General features: G+C 33.7%; 1 protein-coding gene across 1 annotated transcript; it reads left to right on the forward strand.

Annotated features, from left to right (window-relative positions):
• Nucleotides 1–506: 506 nt before the first annotated feature.
• On the forward strand, nt 507–1,026 carry LOC148578540 (uncharacterized). The gene has a single exon (XM_088499540.1). The coding sequence runs from the start codon at nt 576–578 to the stop codon at nt 807–809; it is 234 nt and encodes a 77-aa protein (XP_088355666.1). The 5' UTR covers nt 507–575; the 3' UTR covers nt 810–1,026.
• Nucleotides 1,027–17,121: the final 16,095 nt, after the last annotated feature.

A 17,121-nucleotide genomic window follows, 5' to 3' on the forward strand; every position in this document is an offset into this window, starting at 1 on the left:
ATTAGTGTACTTTTCTTTTGGAGAAGATTTTATTAGGGAAATTGTTTTGAAGCCAAAAGGGGTGATTTGTTAAAGAAGATATAACAACATAAGCTCATCAGAATTTATTGGTTTTAGTTTTTAATTAATTATTAATATTTAAAAATAGAAACTAAAATATATTATTGAATTACTAAATTAAAAGAGTTAAAACTAAAAGCGATGACAACAAATTTTAATGATTTTTTAGTATATTTTAAATATATTTCATTAGATAGACAATCAAAATTATAAACAATAAATTACATTTCAATCCACTAAATATAAATGAATTTAATTAATTCAAAATTTAAATTTTAAAATTAAATTAATATTTTTTTAATTTATTGTTTAAGACTTTAAGTTATTCAAAAAAAAATGTTATTTCTCTATTTTTTCTAATTATTGATGTTTGTGGTTAGATGGAAGAGAGTCTATAAATAGAGAGAGTGGTATATCATGAAGAAAGACAGAGAGACATTGTTGTCTAAAGGGAAGCTTAGTGCTCAAGTTTGATTGCAATTCACCACCATCATCAAAACAAGCTACCAAGAGTGATGGGGGCAAAGAAGTCATCATTTTCATTGTGTGGGATATTCAAGTCATGCTTCTCAAGCGGAGACAGAGATTATGATTACTACTACGACGACGGCGGCAGAAGGATATTTGCAAGCGATGAGGACAGAGGCCGATGGGTTGCCGAGCCCGGCATCGACGGTAAAGCCTCTGCTTTCATTGCCAGATTCTATGCCAACCGAGTCACTGATTCCGACCACCAATTTGCACCTTAAACACTATAACTCTATCACTCATCATCAACTACTGCCTTTTTAATAACTCACACCACCATGCATGTTGCGCTTTGCTTCCTACCTCTCCCTTTCTAGTTTCTACCCTTCAAATGTAACTGTTACTCTTCGTAGAAATTCTTAATTAACTGATCTGGAGTACCATGTGGATAATTCACAATTAGTATATTACAGTTGTCTTACTCTGAAATTAATAATTGAGAATTATTAGATGACAATTTAATTAAATTTGTCAAATTATTTAAAATTTTTAATCTTAGTTATAACTTCACGTAAAGACAACTGTATTTATATTCGGAGTTTTATATGTAAGAATTCATAATTATATTAATAATGTAGTTATCCTCTAGAGGCCTGGATCCAACTAAGTGGCGCTGCAATGATGTGTGATTATATTAATAATGTAAAAAAACCAAAAAATCAATTCATTATTGTATTACTAGCTAGAGACGCTTATTTGCTTTAATTTTATAAATTTTTCCATCATTTCTATCTCTCTCTATCATACACCTTTTTTTTTTTTTTGGTTTATATACACGTACAAAGTTTTAATTCATATAAGATTTGTTACTCATGCTTTTGTCACTGCTCCATTATTTAGAAAGTGTTTGGTTGGTTATATTAGAGGAGAAACAATATATAGGAGTATGTGATAGTGGTGCAATGTAAGTAGTGAACACTAAATACTAGCGTTACTTGCTGCATTAAAGGGAATTTCATCAATACCCTACGTGGTGCGTCCTGCACTTTCGAAAACCATCGGCAAGGCTTCAATGGAATCACATCACCAAATTGCACATTTTAGTATTAGAATTACAACACAGTTCATCCACCAATGCATGTCCCTAGCTATAATATCTATCACCCTATTCTTCTAAATTGGAATCTTAGCTTCTATATATAAAAAATAGTTTAATTCACATATAATCTATTATATTATTATTTATAGTACTAATCAATTATATAGTATAAAAAATTTTTCAAATGTATCTGAATATTGATCTTCTAATAATTTTAATTATTAATTTTAATTAATATATATTTTTTATAATTAAAATCAACCATTAAAATTATTAGAACATCATTGGTGTTTTAGATACATTTAAAAATCTTTAATATATTATAAAAAAACTTTTAAATATATTAATACATTAATATTTCAATAAATTTTAATCATTAATCTTAATTATATATATTAATTATATATATTATATATATTTTATAACTAAAATTAACGCTTAAAATTACTAAAATATTAATCTACTGATATACTTAAAAATTTTCTTATACTATATATATCTTGATCAACTTTGGGACAGATATCTATCATCTCAATTGATCGTGTCTCATCAATTTCCCCCTTATTTATTGCATGAGATTTTACTGCTTTTGGTACAAACTTTAGGGAGGTACTTCTCCTATATCTGCCCTTGAGATTCTATCTTACTACCTCTATAGTTGGTTTAGATTGATCAATTTGATTTGAGATAGAGTATCAGTTGTTTTTCCATAGATTGACAACATACACTTTAAGAATTAAGAATAGTGTATGTCTCCTCTTATTATATATTACCAAAAAATTTGGTTATTATTAATATTTTTTTTTTCCTTTACATATGAACAAAGAGAACTGTTAGAATACCATTAAAATTTAATTATTTTTTATCAGTAATTAATCAACAATATTTAAAAAATATAAATTTAAAATATATTGTTAGATTGATAAATTAAAATAATTAGACTAATGATTATAAATGGATGCTGACTAAAAACAAAAAAAAAATTACACTAGTCTTTGAATTTTTTTTTCTATCAGTAAATATACATACTCTATGTTAAAATAAATTGGTGTGATAAAATGATAAATTATTTTTGTCAAAATTTATAAAAATTAATCAATATATAGTAAATATATGAATTTAATAGTTAAATTGAAAAAAAAATTGCAATAATCTATAAATAATTATAATCATATATATAGTATAAACATACATAACATCATTATAGAATGGCCTAATAAAAAAATGAAAAAAGAATCTTAAAATATCCAATAATCAGTCAAATATCAAACTGCAATTTGAAAGGCGAAGGAGCGAAATAAATGATGCTCATGGTGTACAACTCATCATAACTTGTTTATAAACTCCATACAATGTGAGCACTATAATTAAACAAGTGAAATTAGAGAGTGGAACTAAAAAATGAATTAATTAAAGGAAGAAGCTAACAGAGATATACATCCCATACATATGGATGTTTCATCAATGCATTATTGAAGCCAAGGGTTTTCAGTAGTTACTAATCCCCTGCTGTGATCAATTGGAGAGCCGTGCGTGTTCTTTCTAGTGCCTAAATATATAAGGTAGGAGGGAAAGTTAAGTAATAAATATTAGACGAGTCTATATGTTGTGTTATATATATTGTTACCAAAGCCAAACAGAGGTTGGCACGGTAACAAATTCAAAACCAGGTTCTAGCATTAGTTGGTGGTCGCAAACTCTCTGAAAACAAATCCCTGACCTCGTTATCCATGAGTAACAATAAGGCTATTTTTGCTTACTCTTCATGTGTATTAAAATTTAGAAACATGTATATACAGTAACACATATTTGCGGTATTTTTAATAGGATACAGATTTAGAACAACACGTTGGGGGTATATATACCGGTGAATTTTAGTATGACTATGATATGGTAATTATAATGATCATGTAAGTATTGTTAAAATTAAAGTCGCACTTTTTTTTTTACATTTTAGTAATACTTTTTAAAAAGCATTGTTTAACCATAAAAAAGTGTTACTTTCATTTTATCAATATTTTTTGAAACACCTATAATTACTATAATTATCGTAATATAGTCATACCAAAATGACTTATAAATATTTGGGGTCTTACTAAAAAATTACGATATAAATATTAAACATGTATGAATCAACTTTTTAAAATTTCATCATCTTTGTCACTAACAATTTCCTCTTTATTAGGATCTTTGTCACTAACAATTTCTTCTTTATTAGGGATAAACTCTATAAATAAAACGCTGAATATCGTCGGATTTAGTATCGTACATTAGCGTCAGATTTACCGACAGTTTAGGTGTCGAATTCGTAAGGTCAAATTATTATCGGCAGATTTTCGTTTTCGACGATAAATTTGCCGGTAATAATTAGAGAGAAAACAGGAAAAACAGGCGCAAAATTTAGAGTGGGATTTACCGGCAGATTTTTTCGCCAATAAATCCAATTAGTGGAACGCCGCGTTTTGGTGACTCGCAATGTGTTACTAGACGGTAACGAACTCTAAAATTCAAAGCGCGAACCATCTCCTCCTTCATTTCGAATCCTACTTTCTCTCTTCTCTACCCTCTCTTCTCCCACCCTCTCTAACCCTATCCCCGCCTCCGTCATCCCCGCCGCAGCTGGCAGCCCCTCTGCAGCCCACGCCGCCTCCTCTCGCTTCACCCTCTGCAGCCCACTCTCTCTAATCCTCTCCCACTTTCGTCGGCCCTCCAACATTCTCCTGTCGCCGCTGTCGTCGTTGCTACTAGGGTGGCAAGCGGGGAAGTCGGCCCCGCTCCATCCCGCTAAAAGCCAGCCTTTTGGCGGGTTGACCCGTTCCGCCCCGCCTAATGAAGCGGTCTTGAAACCTCAACCCGCCCCCGCCTAACAGCGGGCTGGCAGGTTGGCGGACCAAACTCGTCAATTTTTTTTTTACTATTAAGTATTAAATAATATATATAATTTCACAACTATTTTAATAAATTTATAATTTCTAAAGACTTAAAAAAATTATAATTTCTAAATTTATAAACATTAAAATTTTTATAATTATAAATATGTAATAAACATAATCATAAAGCAAGTTTTTTGAAACAAAATAATAAAACATACATTGTTCAAAATAAAATAAATATTATCCAAAATATATAATTAAACATCTACAAGTTTAGAACATAATCCAAGACACTAAATTAGAATATTTTCAAAAAAAGCCTGAGCCCGCGCGGGAAAGTCCTCCCAGCCTTGCCAAAACCCACGGTTTAAGCGGTGCGGGTTAGACTGGCTTTTGATTTGTGGCGGTCTCAATTTTTCATCCCGACCCACCTTTTTTGGCAAGTTACGCGGGCGGCTCGGCGGGTTTAGGCCTGTTTGCCACCCCTAGCTGCTACCGTCGGTACTGCCGTCGTTATTGCCGTTGCCGCCGCCCCTTCTCTGTTCTCTTCTCTACTTTTGCATTCCAGGTTCTTCATTTTAATATTAATTTCAATCTTTATTTTAGTTATCCTTAGTCTTATTATAGGTTTTAGTTGTTGGTTAGTATTATGCTCAAGTTAGATTTAATTTTTAGTTTTAGAAGATTTTAATCTTTTATTTAAGTTATCCTTAGTATTATAATAGGTTTTAGTTGTTAATTAGTATTATGCTCGAGTTAGATTTAATTTTTAGTTTTAGAGAATTTAGGTTTTTAAGATAGGTCATATTCAAAGTATTCGATTTTAAGTTGTTGAAAAGTGTTTGGAACTGTGAGTGAATTGATCGATTAAAATTGTTTGTTTGGATATTGTAAACCCCGCTAAAATTAGTAAATAATTAGTCAATAAATCAAATTTTAATTAGAAAAATTAAAAATATAAATCTAATATTAAAATAGGGTAGAGCTCTTCAAAACGAGAATTTTGACACTAATTTCAAAAAAATTTGACCCAAAATTGGGTCGAATGGGACGAACCGATTGAACCGGGTCCAAATCGGGCCCGTGGGCCCAACCAGACCCAATCACTTAAAGGGACAGAAGCTATCTCTTTCCCCATTCAGCAACAAAACACGCTAAACAGCCTTGGGGGAGAGGAGAGCTCCCTAACCCTCACCACCATTTTAATCCACCATAACTTCTTCGTTCGAGCTCCGATCGCCGCACCGTTTGCGGCCACGCGTCCAACGCGTCGAGCTCTATGTTTCTATCGGATCAATTTTACAGGTAAGCCACAATCTCATATCAGATTCTCTACCCCCCCTTTTGATTTTTGAAATTGAGCCCTTGTAATGAGATTGTCAAATTTGGTATTCTAGGTTCGATTTAGCTTGCGGAGCTTGTTGGGCTTGAGTTGTTTTGTTCGTGAGGACGGTAAGGATCACAAACTTTAGCCAATTCTTGATTTTATTATGTGAATTCTAGATTTTGAGGTATACATGTGTAATAGGTGTGAACTAAGTATATATATATATATACATTGGAATTGAATTGTGAACATTTGCAGGATTGATGGAGGATTGGTGCTGAGATTTTGGTGATTTTTAAAACTTGTGAGGCTGTGTGTGTGGCTTGAGTGGTTGCCTTGGACCAAACATGGTGATCGGCTAAGGTATGGTTTAGATTTCGTGCATTTAATATGTAATGCTCTGCAAAAACTTAGGCTAGATGACCATAAGATAAGCTGGAATGCACGGAAATATACCATGCTTTGTATCCTTGATATTTATGTTGAAGGTTGGTTATGTTATGATGATGGTTGCTTTATTGGTATTGGAATGGAAAATGATTGTGTTGGTAATGATATGATTGTAGATATATTGAGTTAGTGTATAACGAAATTGTTGAAAAATGAGAATGTGAATTGTTAATGTGTGATGGATGAAAAATGGTATAATTGAGTTGTGTATTGGGTTGAGTAATTGTTGTGGATGGTAGTAATAGAATGTGAATTAATGAATTTATGATTATGGACTTGTTGAAAGAAATACATGAATGTCCTTGATAGGTGGATGATAAACTTGTTGACATATTTGCAAGGTTGATATATGTGATATTGTGGAGTTGAGTTATGATAGTCATGGGAGGATTATTGTGGTAATGGTAATGTGATGTTGAGCTAATTTTGGTGCATGAAACATTATGTTGAAACTGAATTTTAAGGAAAAGAGGTTTTGAAGCTTTTGTGATATTTGATTTTTGGCCGAACTTCGGTGACTCATAACTTGGCTTCCGGACCTCCAAATGGTTTCAAACTGATTTTGTATGAAAACTGGGTCCGTGAAGTTTACGCCGTTTGAAGAACGGAGGAAAAATGTTTTAAGATAGAAAAGTTATGCGTGCTGGAAGTTCGGGGTTTAAAATGGCAAAGCTGCAGTTTTAGGCTTGGTGAAAAAAATTTTGGAAAATCGTGCATCCACGCGTACGCGTGGCTGACGCGTACGCGTGGCATGGAGGCTTACATGTGTACACGTAACCAGGGGACGTGTACGCGACCTGAGCTAAACGCCTACCCACGTGTACGTGTGGCCCTGTTTTCTACAAAACCAGATTTTGAATTTTTTTAAAACCGAATTTTAAACTTCTAAACCTCTATTTTCATCCTTTTAGTCTCAAATCATAGTATGAGGTCCAGTATTAGGATGGAGATAGGAAATTGGGATAACTTGGAGGTAAAGTAAAATAGGAAAATTGATGAAGCAAATATGGAAATGGGTATTATTGGAGTATATATGATATTATGGCATGTATGATATGCTTTTGCAAAGTTTATAATGGTTATAAATGTTATTGTGGCATTATATACTCATTTAATCTGAGATACGAGTTTCTCTGGATAAAGTACCGTGGCCTGCTACCACGTGTTCCAGGTCGATACTCGATACTCCGTTGACCCGACGACGTAAGATGTGACCGGGCACTCTAAATTCCTGGGAAGGTTGACCCCCATTGAGCAATTTATAACATGAGAAAAAGCTATGCATAGACTCTTGGGGATGCGCGTCGGGGGACAGTCCAAAGGTTTAGCAAACCAGACTTGTCAGGTTGGCTTAATAATCGACAGATGAGACTCATCAGCCATAGGACAGGCAGACATCATGTGCATTTTGTTTGTTTTGTCTGCTATGCATTACTTGGAATTGCCTAACTGAATATATATCATGATAACTGGTATATTTGCTACTTGCACTATCTGTTTCCTACTTGTGTGTGAAATTATTTGGTTGTTTGTCTCTGGTAAATCAATGGTGATGGAGGTACGGAGGAAGGGTGGATCAGTTTGGTGTAATGTTATGTTTAAAGTAAGCAAGGTTAGAATTCTTTAGGTCACCTACCCCTTTTATGGCTTTTGCTTAGAGTTTAAGTTTTAAAACTGTGTGTTGGAGTTCTAGGATTGCCATTGGCATTTCCAGGACCTTATATATTATATGTGTGGCACCTTTACCATGCTGAGAACCCCTGGTTCTCACCCCAGGACCTTATATATTATATGCATGGCACCTTTACCATGCTGAGAACCCTTGGTTCTCACCCCATACTGTGTTGTTGTTCTCAGATGCAGGTCAAGAGGCTCCTCGCTAAGCGTCTGGATTCTTGAAGCGGAGTAGTCCCTGGGTTCTTTTGGATTATCAGTTTATGTATATATGTACTTAGCTACTTAGCTTTCTCTCCAAGAAACTTGATTATTTTGTCCCTCATAGAGGTTACAGGAGAGTTAGGGTTTTATTTCTGTATTTTGCGTATTTTGGGATACTTGTATATGTATGTATATATCCTCCGGCCAGCCTTGGCTTCGCAGGTTGAGTCATGAGCTAGTTATACTGTATTTTTGGCTCTCTATTCCCTCTTTCGCTTATTCATGTCTGTGACCTTTAGGTTTCTTAGCACGCAAGTTATTCGTTTCCTGAAGTGTTGCGCTTTAAATTTTGCGATTTTGCTTTACCTATTTTTCAAGGCTCCTAGTATATTATATTTCTCCACTATTATACGTATGTATTTTCTGATTAGAGATCTGTAATACCACGCTACCTCTATTCTATGACTTAAGCGTAAAGCTCTGTGTAGTAGGGTATTACAGATATTCTGCTGAAAATGTTGTAAATTACTACAGCTAGTATATTATTAATGTTGACTTCTTGTCAATTAGAGTTGAAAGAATATGTGGTTGTGCTATTTGATATGTTTGATGTTTCTGAATGCCAAGTGTTCGATAATATGCTTCTTTTAATAATTGAGTTTTTGGTGTGTATCTAGTGATATAATGTCATATTGGTTTGTTTGTGAACTTACTTTCAATCACTACATATTACACTTTAAAACTTTGCTTTTGCACAAATTAATGATGAATTGTTGTTATCTTTTGTATGTGTATTAAAAATTTTAGATTTGGTGGATTTAATTGAGTTTTGACTGATATTGTGGATTGAGGTTGGTTGGATTTGTGGGAATCGTAAAGGTGGATATATGTCTAATTTTAGGGGAGGCTATGTCATTTTTTTTTAAATAATATAAATATTGAAGGATTTATGTTGTATATGCTGATTAGTTTTAATTGGTATTCTCTTTGCAGACATGACAATAGATAACAGAGGTGTCACGAATCGGCCTCGTGGTTGTGATAAAGGGAGGATTTTCACCGGTACCCCAAGGACTTCTCAATTATTTCCCTCTATCCCGACTACCACGTTGACCTCTGTGACATTACAGGCGCGTCCATCGGACCAGCAATTCATCATAGTCTCAAACCCCAACTACATGGCTCCTTCAGTCCTTCTGCTACGCACCCCCCAACTCCAGCGACAGAGACTGCAACGTCGAAATTCTCTAATACATCCTAGCCGGATGCCCCTCTACCACCACCCATTATACGGATGATGATTTGGGTTGATGGCATGTCAGCGTGAGTACTATTTTAATGTCTTTTATTTCACAATCTATTTTGAATTTTTAAAGTTTTATGTGTTTGCTAATCTTAAATTTTTCATTGATAGATTTGCACCAAAAAATAATGCATGTACATAGGAGCTCTCCAATGTGAGTAAATTCATGTACGACAACCGACGACTGAGCTACATGAAAATTCTTACTGAGACCAGAGAGCGATGGTTTCAAAAGTGGACGGTAAGAATCCAATGTTGTTGAATTAACTGTATTTTTATGTTGTTGAATTACTTTGTGCAGGAGAAATTTATATGGGACAAGGAACATGATCTCATGATTAGGAAGATCTATGACCACCGGATAACTAGACGACTTCAGCAGATGATGCAGGACGTTCGTGAGGGGCACGACCACCTCACGATGTGGATCTGTCAAGATATTAAGAGGGCATTTGACAACCATTTTAGTACTGATGAGGAGTTCAGGCATCGTCGTCTGATGAACAGAGCTAACATGGCATCATCAAAGTCGTCGAAGTATACTGGTAGGTCGGTGACTTTCATGAAGACAAAGAGCAGGATGGTATGTAGTTTGCTAATCTTTGTTAATTATTACTTGAAATAATTGTTACTTGATTTATTTTATTACTTGGTTTCAATACGTGTAGTCTAAGTCATAGGAGCATGAGGTAACATTGGCAGAGACTTTTAAGTATACTCATACATTGAAGGCCAATAAGAAGATTTTTTCTGATGAGCGGTCCACGGCTCATTATGTGAATTTTCAATTAATTCAAAGTTTGAAGTGTGTTCGGTTTAATTTCAATTAACTATCATCCTAATCACATCGTATGTTACACAAGAGGACTACATGCAGAGATTGGAGGTCATGACCTAGCAATCTCAGCCTAGTGGGGACGATCCCAACTCTAATGCCTCAGTTATCAATCGTGATAGGGTTAGGCGCGACTTCACCTTTGAGTCCTAGCTACAAGAATCGCATCTACGAGTTGGGGTCGTTCTTCGCCAGCGGCCTCCGTAACTCCACATTGGCGGCTTCATCTATCTCTACCTCTGCCACCAGCCCTTTCGATCCTGAGAAAGTCATCGATTTGAGAGATTAGGTGTAGAACCTAACATAGGAGCTTCCCCAACAAGCTTAGCAATCTAACGAGAGATACAACGAGTTTCTTGCATGTGCGGGAGCCATCGATTCGCTCGGGCTGCAGCTGAGGGGGGACCCGGAGCGGCTAGAGCATTTGTAAGACCAGATGACTGTATACAATGAGCAAATTCACGTTAGAGGCAACAACGCTGCTGGTGGGCACCGACATCACCACCTAGTCCGCTGCCTCAGCAGAGGAAGACGACAATGATGACGATTATCAAGATCCGTAGGGTTTACTGTTTAGAGATTTTATTTATTTTGTCTATGTCATTGAATTTTACTTCTTTGACTTTTTATTATATTCAGACCCTTAATATTTAATAAAATCATTTGTTTATTTCTGTTATATAGAATTTGTGCACTAATTTTTGTAAAAAAAAATTAGTTTGACTACTAATTGTGAAAAAATTGCGTACAGTCAGATTTACCGGCGAAAACATTCGACGATAAGTGGGCTCCACAAAACATAATATGGCGCCAAAAATTACCGTCGAAAATATCCGCCAGTAACCAATTGCTTATTTCATCGTATTTATTGCAAACTCCGACGCAAAATCAGCCGATAATTACCGTCGGACAAAGTAACATTTAGCACAAGACACAACGACCTATGCAAATTGTTCAGACTTCAAACCCGTATTTATTATATCTAGATCTAGCTTATTGATAAGAAATTTAATTAAGGTTATATATTAAATAATGTTTTATCTTGCTAATTAGGTACTCCTTAGGTACTCCTGGGGTTCTCTGATGTATATAAATTGTTAGATAGAATATGTTTATTAGGATAAGGGTGTCTATTCCTCTTGTATATATATATATATATATATATATATATATATGGATAATAGTAATAACAAAGAAAACAAAGTTTTTCATCCCTTGACTATCTTTTTTCTCTCTTTTCAGAGCCTCCCTCTCATATGGTGCTTGATCCACTGTTTCACCCCTCAACTCTGCAAGTTGAACAGAGTTTTTTCATGGTGCAAGTGAGCATGGAGCCTACAACAAAGTGTGGATTGTTCACCACATATGAAAACTTGTAGTGAGAGTAGCGCGTGAAAGATAGATCTGACCAATTTATTCATCAATGGCAATGAATAAGGCAGAAGAGGTGATGAATCTAGATACGCAACGTTTTACTGCAACAGATTTCCAGAACTTTGCAAAGATGATGGCTCAGTTTTAAGCATTCCAAGCTACTTTCAGATCTAACACCAACCTTCTTCAAGATCCTTCAAGTTGTTACTACCTTCACCCAAGTGAGACACCTGGAATCGCTTTCACAACCACTCTACTGACCACATTGAACTACTACACCTGGTTCAGATCTGTGTGGATCTGTCTAAAATTGAAAAATAAAATTAGATTCATTGATGGCACGTTGCTCAAACTAGCTCCAACAGATAATTCATATGATGCTTGGGACCGTTGCAATACGTTTGTGCTATCATGGCTACATGGATCATTGTGCCCAAAAATTTTAGAGAGTGTACCGTGGTGCGATAATGCACATGAACTGTGGAAAGACCTCAAACATCAATTTTACGAGGGTGGTCTATTTTGGATTGCTGAGCTTGAGGAAGATCTGTCCAGCACAAAGCAAGGTGAGTTATCCATCACCTCTTACTATACAAAACTGAATGGGATTTGGGAAGAACTAGACGAATCCAAACCCATACCAACTTGTACTTGATTGAGTAATTGTAGCTGTGGATTAGACATAATGAGGCAATATAGATTACAGTCTTATATAATTCGTTTTCTTAGAGGTTTAAATGACCAATATGCAAGTGTGCACTCCCATGTTATGTTGCTTAAACCCCTTTCAGATGTGAATACTATTTTTCTCTACTTCTTCAATAAGAGAGATAAATGATGCATCTCATTGAACCACACTCTAGAATGCTAGTGAATGTTGTTCACACTAAATCTATAGGTGAAAAAGAGACATACCAGACTAGGCAAGGCAGTGCCAAATTTGTCAATACATTTGGCAATAATGGAGGTGAAAGAGGCTAATTTAGGCCAACAATGTCAGAGGAAGAGAAAAAGGGCGTGGTAAAAGTGGTAGAGGTACTATTAAAGAAGCTCCCAAACTTTGCTCTTATTGTAAAAAACAAGGTCACTTGGTGGATACATGTTACCAGAAGGCATGGCTTCCCACCACATTACAACCAAATCACTCTAATGGAGTACCACTTTCAGCTAATTCAATGAACTCAGTGGTAGTTGTGTGTAATGTAGAATGCAACCCCTATCCAAAATGAAGGATGGGATATTCTCGGATAGACAGAAAGAAGCACTTATTGCACTATTCCAACAACATAAAGAACCTCTTCATGATGGAAATTTGGCAACTATTCATGCTCTTTTAGCCGTTATATTTCATCTTATTTCTCTTTTCGGTTTTGAACTAAATTCCCAAGATTGGATCTTAGATACTGGGGCAACTGCTCACATTTGCTTTAGTCTTAAATATTTTCATTCTATTAAACATATTAATCTAGTTAAAATTGTCATGCCAAATGGTTCACAGATTGTTACAGCCTTATGTAGAACAGTTTTCTTCTCAACTAATTTTTATTTGATTGAGGTTCTATATATGTCAAGTTTTAAATGCAATCTCATTTCTATTTCAAAAGTTACTAATGCCTTATTTTGTTATTTTATGTTCAATGCTCATAATTGTGAGTTTCAAGAGCGGTCTACCTTTAGGATTATTATTGAAATTGCTGATCAAAAGCGAGGGTTGTCAACAATGAATACTCAAGCAAAGATGTCTGTTAACTTTAGTAAATTAGAAGAAAAGATTTTGAATATTATGACAGAAGAACAAGACATACATATTTCACACACTTCACAGAGTGTTCTTTAGCATTACAGCTTAGACCATATTTCTTTTAGTAGCACTACAAGAAAAAACAATATTTGTAACAAAAAAAAGTTACAAAAAATCGAAATTTTGAAACAAAAAAGGGGTCGTTGCAGTATGTCCTGTTACAAAAAGTTTTTGTAATAAAAACGGAACTGTTACAATTCATAGTGATATTTTGTAACACATTTTTCTGATACAAAAACACCAGAAGTCGTTACAAAAGTGGTAACAAATTTTGATCTTCAAGGTATTTTTTGTGACAATCTATTTTTTCCTATCATTAAATTTTGTTACAAAATGTAACTTGATTTTGTAACATTTTTTTCTTTTAGTTACAAAAGCAAAATAATTATTTTGTAACAATTTTTTTTAATACAAATTGCATGCATAATTTACTAAATTATTTTTTTAATTAACTAATATATTAACTATTTTACTAAGCAAGTCTACATTTATATAATATGTAAAATCATACATAATTCAAACATGCCTCATTTAGCTCAAATTATTTTAAAACAAAATATTAGTGAGTATATTGATTAGTTCTACAAGTTATATGTCTTGCACAAGTTCAACAAAAAGTTAAAAGTTCTAACAGATTAGTGTCTCTATGAATCAAAATATTCTTGAGCCCTCAAGGTAGCATGTGGTCACCAGTTCAGCACTCCTATAAATAAGAAAAACCGAAACAAAAAATTAGAAACAAGATATAACACTAATTATAATTTTTTTCATTAAGTTTTATCCAAAATATTTAGAAAAATTTGAGCAAAACCTCCCCTAAAACTTGGATATTTCCACCGTCTACGGTTCCAACAAAAACAATCAATTCATAACTTATTTCTCAGCCAATACACAACCAAATTTAGGCATAAAGTTAAAATGAACTTGAATATGCCATATAACTAACCATTAGTAACTGTGCTCCTTTACTCTTGCCCTTTGTATTGTATCACAACATATGGATCTATTTTGCCTATTAAACACAAAAAATAAATTATAAAAACTTGTTAGCATATTTATTAGCATAGTTAGAATTGCACAACTTGAACATAGTTAGAATGTTCATTAAATAATACCATCTATTTGAGTATTAAAAGGGAAAGAATTAGCACAAAAAAGAAATTAGGAGAATATATAAAACCAAGTATAACATATCCAGATTCTTTGGTAAGTATAACAAATAGTAACACATGACACTTGGTATTTATATAAAACCAAGTAAAAAATATCCAGATTCTTTGGTAAGCCAGAGCATCTAGTGTACAACGACAATCAACATACTAGTCACTGAACAAATTCAATCAAGAAAAGGAGAATAGCAAAACAAAACAAAATAAATAAATAAAGGCATATTAAATAAAGGACAGAAGATGTTGGAAGGCTCACCGTGCGGTTGCTGACAACATTAGACTAAGCTTTCATAATCTCGACATCACGCTCTTGTTGCTGCTTCTAATCAGAAAGCAAGGTCTCATCCTGTACAAGTTTCAAATTAAAACTGATCCTTGAACTGTTGATGGCAACCAAACAAATTGTACAATAATATTAATCTATGGTGATACCTGAGGTAGCTGTATAGTCACTCTGTTTGGGAAAAGACGACCGAGTTGCTTCATTACTTTGGGTGTTTTTTTGCTCCTATCATGCAGTCTACCAAAATTATCCTGCACAAAGTTAAATACCAAATTACAGTAGTTCAATAATCAATCATTCCTGAAGGAGCCATGACAAAAAGCTAATATATATAATCAATAATCAATAGGTCATTAATAAAGTAAGAAAATATCATCATGCAACATTTGCTTCAAAGCTTTCTTAGTCCCTACCTCAATCAAAATTGTGTCACTTCATCAAAGCTGGTGACATATTCCTCCATCAAATTCTCTATATACAGTGCCTAACCTTGGCCCTTAAAAGGTATTTTAATTTAATATAATTAAGATTTTTTGCAGATTCCTAATAAACTTGAGTACATGACAGCTTGAAGGCAATAAGATAATGATGAAAATTAAAGAACCAAAGTTCATTTTCCTTCCAAGAACAACAGTTAGATTAGTTCTGTTGTGTGCATGTTGAAATTAAACTTGTATTGTAATACTATTTTTTTGTGAACCTTTTCTTCTGATCTTTTAGCTAGTCACTATCTCATCTCTTTAAAGGCTCAAAGGCACTAACTAAGTACTTTTCTACGGTTGGTAGAGAATAGCTTAGAAGAATAATCAACTTTGTTTTAAAAAGCACCTAAACAGAACTCTCTTTTTGTTTTAAAATATTTGAGAAACACCTAAACCTTACACTCATCACTATATGCCCCAAAACACAAACATGAAAGCATTTTTTGACCACTTCACTCACTCAATACCCAATTCCTCTTATTATTTTTGCTAAAGTTATGCATTTGTTGTCTTCATTTTATGTTTAGAAACTGTTATTGTAAACACAAAAAAAGAAGTAATCAATCAGCTTTATTTGTATTATCATTTCATAACGGAATTGCATCAACAAAATTAAATTAACAAAGATGAAAGCATATTTAGTCATTTACAAAATCAAATGGAGAGTAATAAATCTCCAATAGCATAAATTAGAGAAAACAAAATATATCCATAGAAAATAAAAGGAAAACTAAAAATTGATTGATTACTGGTAATAAACGTGGAAAAATTAGTTGGAACAAAACCGGGAGCAATACAATTTACACGAGTGTTTGGGCCATCTCAGCAGCCAAGGCCTATGCAGCATATTACAAATAATTATCAGACTTAAAAATAAGAAGATATATGCAGTTTTGTTAGCTGTTCAAGGAATACTTTGCAGGGCAAGTGAAGTACCTACTTTGGTAACTCCAAAAAGGGCTGTTTTGGTCACTCCATACATAGACATAGAAGCAGGAGGATTGAAGCCGGCGATGGAGAAAATAATAACCACAGATGAGCCTTTGTGCAAGTGAGGAGGTGCATCCTGCAAGAACATAAAGGTTGTTAACACATCAATTAGAACATTAGCTCATAACAATAAGCAATTGACAGCTTGAACTAATTTACCTTGAGAAGAAGTATAGAGGCCTTAACATTAATCTTCTAAAGCTTGTCAAGAACAGAGGGTGTGTTTGGCAAACACGTTGAAGAGAAGAGAAGTCCGTTTGAGCTTCTTGAAAGTTTAACTTTAATGTTTGGCAATTTTTATTTTTCTGAACGCAGAATTGATTATGCCACTGAACGCACGTTCAGGAGAAGCTAAAATTTGTAACTTCTGCATTTCACGTTCATGGTTGCTATTACCCTTAGAAAATTAGGTAAAAAATTTATTTCTTTTTTACCAACTCTACCCTTTATTTTCTTCTATAAGAATGATACCAGTAACTATTACTTTCACAGTAGTTCTTTGTAGTTCTTCCTACTTCTTCACAGTTTTTCGTTCTAATTTTTTTTTATCAAAATCAGTCAGATTTGTTTCAATCATTAGCAAATTGAATATTTTAATTTTTTATTATTTTTAGTATTCATTTTCATATTTTAATTTTTATATTTTTATTGTATTTTTTATTTATATTTTTTTATTATATTGTTTATTTATATGATAAATATTTTATATTATTTGTATAATATTCTGAT

Source organism: Arachis ipaensis, chromosome B1 (genome assembly GCF_059453495.1).
Source record: "Arachis ipaensis isolate K30076 ecotype BB chromosome B1, ASM5945349v1, whole genome shotgun sequence".
Lineage (NCBI taxonomy): Eukaryota > Viridiplantae > Streptophyta > Magnoliopsida > Fabales > Fabaceae > Arachis > Arachis ipaensis.

What these genes read in the sequence shown, in the direction of transcription:
- LOC148578540 (XM_088499540.1), top strand. Translation starts at nt 576, where the DNA reads ATGGGGGCAAAGAAGTCATCATTTTCATTGTGTGGGATATTCAAGTCA.